At 30.3% G+C, this 5133-nt stretch overlaps 1 protein-coding gene across 1 annotated transcript; it reads right to left on the bottom strand.

Moving 5' to 3' along the window:
* Positions 1-751: 751 nt before the first annotated feature.
* On the bottom strand, positions 752-3353 carry LOC132271188 (F-box/kelch-repeat protein At3g06240-like). Its single transcript, XM_059772492.1, has 2 exons — positions 3244-3353; positions 752-1847 (listed from the first exon to the last, which is right to left on the bottom strand). Exons 1-2 carry the CDS (start codon positions 3351-3353, stop codon positions 752-754), a joined length of 1206 nt encoding a protein of 401 aa, XP_059628475.1.
* Positions 3354-5133: the final 1780 nt, after the last annotated feature.

Below are 5133 nucleotides of genomic sequence, written 5' to 3'. Positions count from 1 at the left end.
CTAGCTGACTCCTATCATTTTCAGGTCGTGATTGTGAGAAAGCTTGGAGTAGCGAAGACACATTTGACATGAAAAGCTGCAAACTTATAGGAGATAAATACTTTTATTCAAGAGGCCGGGTTTAATAATTGGTTTGAAATAGTGTTACCTTAAGTTCAATTTTGGTGAATTGAGTAATTTGTTTTAATGATACTTGAGGATTAGTGGATCCTGTGAAGTACGGGATATATGTTGTTAATTTATAAGTTGGAATTTTCATAAAGGTTGTTAAGCGTTTTATTTAAATGTAATGAAAAGAAAATTTTACTATTGGTGATTCTTTTTGTATCACACTCCAAATGGTGGGGTGTTTGGTCGGGTTTCGTAACTCGAGAGGGGCGTGACAATGATAGAATGAGTTTAGATGAGTAGTTTATAATTGATGTCTTTCAATATTTCTTTTTTAAAAGATTTGAATCAGTAATTGATAGAGTAGTCAAATTTGGACTTGCAAATGAAATGGACTAAAAGTAATTGATATTCACTCTGGTGCAAACATTCACCATTGAAGAAGAGCACTCGAACGAATAGTGTTCACTAACTCACGCGCTTGTATACAAATCTAAGTACGATGATATTGAAAATTTAAGTATACAACCGTACAATTTTACTGCATCTATTGTCATGCAAATGCTAGAAGTCGTATAATATAGTGGCATATATATGTGATGTGAATGCATGGAAAAAATAATCTGCCAAAAAATGAAATAAATTACCTCTTTCTTGAGTTTTCAATGCCTTTATAACGTTCGTAATGGGGCGAGATAAGGCTCTCCACATAGGTCTTCTTTGCTCTATGCTTAATCAGCGGAATGCCATGCACACTTACATACCTTGATTCCCCTTCCTCAGAATTGTATGCAACCAATTCCATGCCATTTGTATCCAGCAGAACTACACCATCCACCATAGAAATGAAATCGTTTTTTCGACAATATGACCGCAAATTGATTGTTAAAAATTTGGTCCAAGTATCAGTCACCCCATACTCCTTCATCACCCAAACGTTAGTATGGCCAACGTCACATACAAGCATAGCAAGACACCCTCCAAGAACCCCCAAACCACTTGGCTCGTGAGAAGGACATGGTACCACTAGATCCCGGAATTCCTCCCTTGTTAAATCGAATGCACAAATAACATACAATTTGACAGATGGAGAATCTTTCGAACATTTATCAGCTAACCAATGTAACGAACCATTTACATGAACACCAACCGAGAATAACACTCTAGGTTCATAGGGGAAATCATGAACATACCTGAAGGCCCAGGAATCCGTTCTCCATGTATAGAAACTTATATGTGTATACGAACAACACCAGGAAAACCAAACAAGCACCACCTTGTATTCATCTGTAGATGAATCGTACCCAAAACCATACATTCTGAATCTATAGTGGATGGGTTCAATAGAAAATTTGGGTAATTCCTTGAATTCTCTAGTGGATGGGTTCAATAGAAACTTGGGTAGTTGATCCTTATCGGCAACTAAAATCAAGCCGTTGCAAGAACCCAGGATGTACGTACAATGAATATTCGATGGCATGTCGAGCTTGGTTGCAGTGACGTCATGGTTATTGGATGCTTCAGTGCAGTCGACGGAGTAAAGAGAGTCACTGTTGACGATGATCTTCTCACATCTGTTGTTTCGATTGAGGTGTGTTTTGACAAAACGAGGGTCTGTGATTAAACTATGCCATGGGATCGATACGCACTTGAATCGGCAGAGAGACTTCACCGGCAGTCGAGAGAGTATGTCGACCAGGATCTCTTCGGGAAGGTATGTGCCGCTCGACATTATCACACTTCACAGAGGGCGGCTTATTTTCGGAGGCTTATATCTTATTATTTACATAAGCCTAGAACATACCTATATCTATTATTAAATGTGTGCAAATAATTTCAGTGTAATAAAAGAAAATATAATTAAATAAAAATATGTTTAAAGAAAATAAAAAATTTCTATAAAATTTTTCACAAATTAGTCCTTTTATTTTTTATAAAACTCTATCACATTATCTATTTATTATGAGTTTTTTTTTAAATAAAATAAAATCTAATTAAACAATAATATATTTAAAGAAAATAAAATAATTTCTATAAAATTCTACCACAAATTATCTATTTTATTTTCTTTAAACTTTATCACATTAGACAAGAATATATTTAAGGAAAATATATAATAATACATATAAATCAAATATAAAAGGAATTTCAACATTTCAGTATTTATTTTTTAATATAAAAAATATTTATTAATTAATACAAAAAGAGAACTCTGATCACATGTAACCCTTATATTTACTTATTTATCATGAGATTTTTAATAAAAGAAAATATAACTTTAGAATGCTATATTTAAAGAAAATAAAATATAACCTAGGTCTTCCAAAAAACCACAAACCCAATATAATAAGTTTTTATATCAATTTCAATTTAATGTATGATTAGTATAATTGAATTTCTATTTTAAAATTTAATTAAAATTTAATATAATTAAATTTCTATTGTAAATTTAAAATTATACTAAATTTCAAATTACCTAATAAAATTCAAATCTATACTATTATATATATATATATATATATATATATATATAATTTTTTAAATATTACCTAATAAAATTTAAATTACAAATTACCTAATAAAATTCAAATTACCTAAAAGAATTTGTTACTTTGCAAAACTCAAATATTTCTATTAAAATAAAAAAAAAAATTAATTAATAAAATATAAATATTTCAGTATTAATACAAAAAAAAAAAACTTAAAAGAATTTATTACGTTACAAAATTCAAACTCTACCATCAATTTCAAAATATTTCAGTATTTATTTATTAATATAAAAAAATATTTATTAATTAATATAAATAATTTTTTGTAAAGTTTATTGTTACAAGCTTCAGATCAACAATTAGAAGAAAAAAAAAAAATGAAAAAAAAAATTTTATAAGTTACAAAACATTCACCATATATATACATTTTTCTAGTATATATATATATATATATATATATATATATATATATATAGATATATGGGAAAATCTAATTCTCCATATTCCCTGTCCTTATTATTTTTGGAACAAAAAACCTATATTAAAAGTTATCACCTCATTTAAAAAAAAAAAAAATTGCATTTATGTAATTTTGAAAACCAATGAGCCATCATCTATTGGTCTCTCTCAAGTTCTAACTTCTAACCCAGAACCTTTGGAACCAACAACAACTACTGCCCAAAACCTAATTTCCAAATGGATCAGGTAGGCTTGGGTTGCATGATTTATGGGTCTATTCAATGATGCATTGTACATTATTCAAAAATCATAATGTCATATGCACACTCGTGTTTTCACCCATAAACTACTAAATCTCCTAATATACATATTAATAATGTCATAATATATATATATATTTTTTTTTTCTTTTCCTTCCATATTTAATTTATTTTTTGTTTTCTATCATCTTTTTTCTAATCATTCATTTTTATTCTCTTTTGACATTATTATTATTATTATTATTTATATATAAAAAAAAATTACACTTTTATCGGATCGAATATTCATTTATTAACAAATCAGATATGAATTCAGTTACAAAGATTATCGGATCTAGTAAAATGCTTATAAGATTCAGATCCAATCCGATCCAATATGAATCCGACCTGTTAACAAGTCTACTTGCAGGGGGTTGTGGGGTTGGCATGGGGTTGTGGGGTTGGCATGGTGGCGGCTGTTACGAAAATGGGGATGGTGTTGTTGCCTCTGCCGATTGTGGTGTTGCAGTGGCTGTCCGTTGTGGTGGTGGTGGGTAAGTGAAAATTGATAAAAACTTAGAGCATGTTTAGTTTGTAACTTTGAAAACAATTCTTGGAAACTCAGAAATTAAAGAAGAGTTTTCTGATAATTATAAAAAACTGTTATCTAAAAACAGATATTTTTTTTAGTTTTCACAAGATACTTTGTCCAATTAAATTGTCCTACTTCTAGTCCGAATTCTTCTTGTAATTTTCACTTAATTACCTAAATAATTGATATTTTCATTGCACGTTAAAGATACCAAAAATAACATAATTACCTAAATAGTTAATATTTTCTTTGCGCGCTAAATATACCAAAACAAATAAGAAAAGAAGCGTTTTGACTATCCCTCTTTATCTCTCTGATTCCTCCACAGTCGTATCTTTTTTTCCCTTTATTTTTTCTTTTTTTTTTTTTTCTTCATTTGTTCTTTTGTACTAGTTTGTGGTGACATATGTATTTTCTTAATGTTTAGTTATTTAAATCTTTTGAGACACGAATAATATAACTGAGATTATGTCTATTTGAATTCTTGATCGGACATGATTGTGGCGACTGATGTACTTTCGTGACCTTAAAGTCCTTCAAAACTTTTGAAACACAAAATATAAATGATATTTTGTATTGAATACGTGATTTGAAAGCTTATTCATGGAGCTATTTCTGTGTCTCTTTTTTATACATTTCCTTTCTTTTCTTTGTTTATTAAGAACGTATGCCCTTCTCCAATTATGATATAGTATTTGGCATATGACATGCAATTGAATCAACATTGATTTTGGAGTGTGAATTTATGTAAAATAAAGCCTACATTAGCCATGTACTGCCGATAGCCAATACCTACTTTGAAGGTTTTATGCCAAAAATGCCCATTACGATAAATAATCAAGGGTTGAAAATTCACTCAATCATAGACCCACTAAAGGAAAAAGATACTGACAAAATGACAAACTCCATTGAGAATCGAAAAAAACAAAAGCGCTAACATAGAATAAGGGTTTGTTTATGGGATCAATTACATCATCTTGCCACTATAGTACAAAACACACGCGCTCTCTCTAGTTTTCTCAGATGGGTTGTTAGAAGCTTATCTTGCTTACTCGACTCCACACCTACTTCAGAGAACGCCCTCAACCACCATTCCAATCACTCCAGTTTTCTCAAAACCCCAAAATCAAGCTCAATGTTTAAAAATACTGTCACCTTCATAGCCATAGCAACACCTCTCTTCTTCCTCATCTTTTCACCCCCTCCAAGATCTTCCTATCACTCCCTATACATATCAAGTTCTCTT

This window comes from Cornus florida, unplaced genomic scaffold, assembly GCF_030987335.1.
Source record: "Cornus florida cultivar Cherokee Brave unplaced genomic scaffold, ASM3098733v1 CherokeeBrave_3.0.0_Hap2_Chr01, whole genome shotgun sequence".
NCBI lineage: Eukaryota > Viridiplantae > Streptophyta > Magnoliopsida > Cornales > Cornaceae > Cornus > Cornus florida.
Note: the sequence above shows the minus strand (reverse complement) of the source record. Positions and strands in the feature narration are given on the sequence as shown.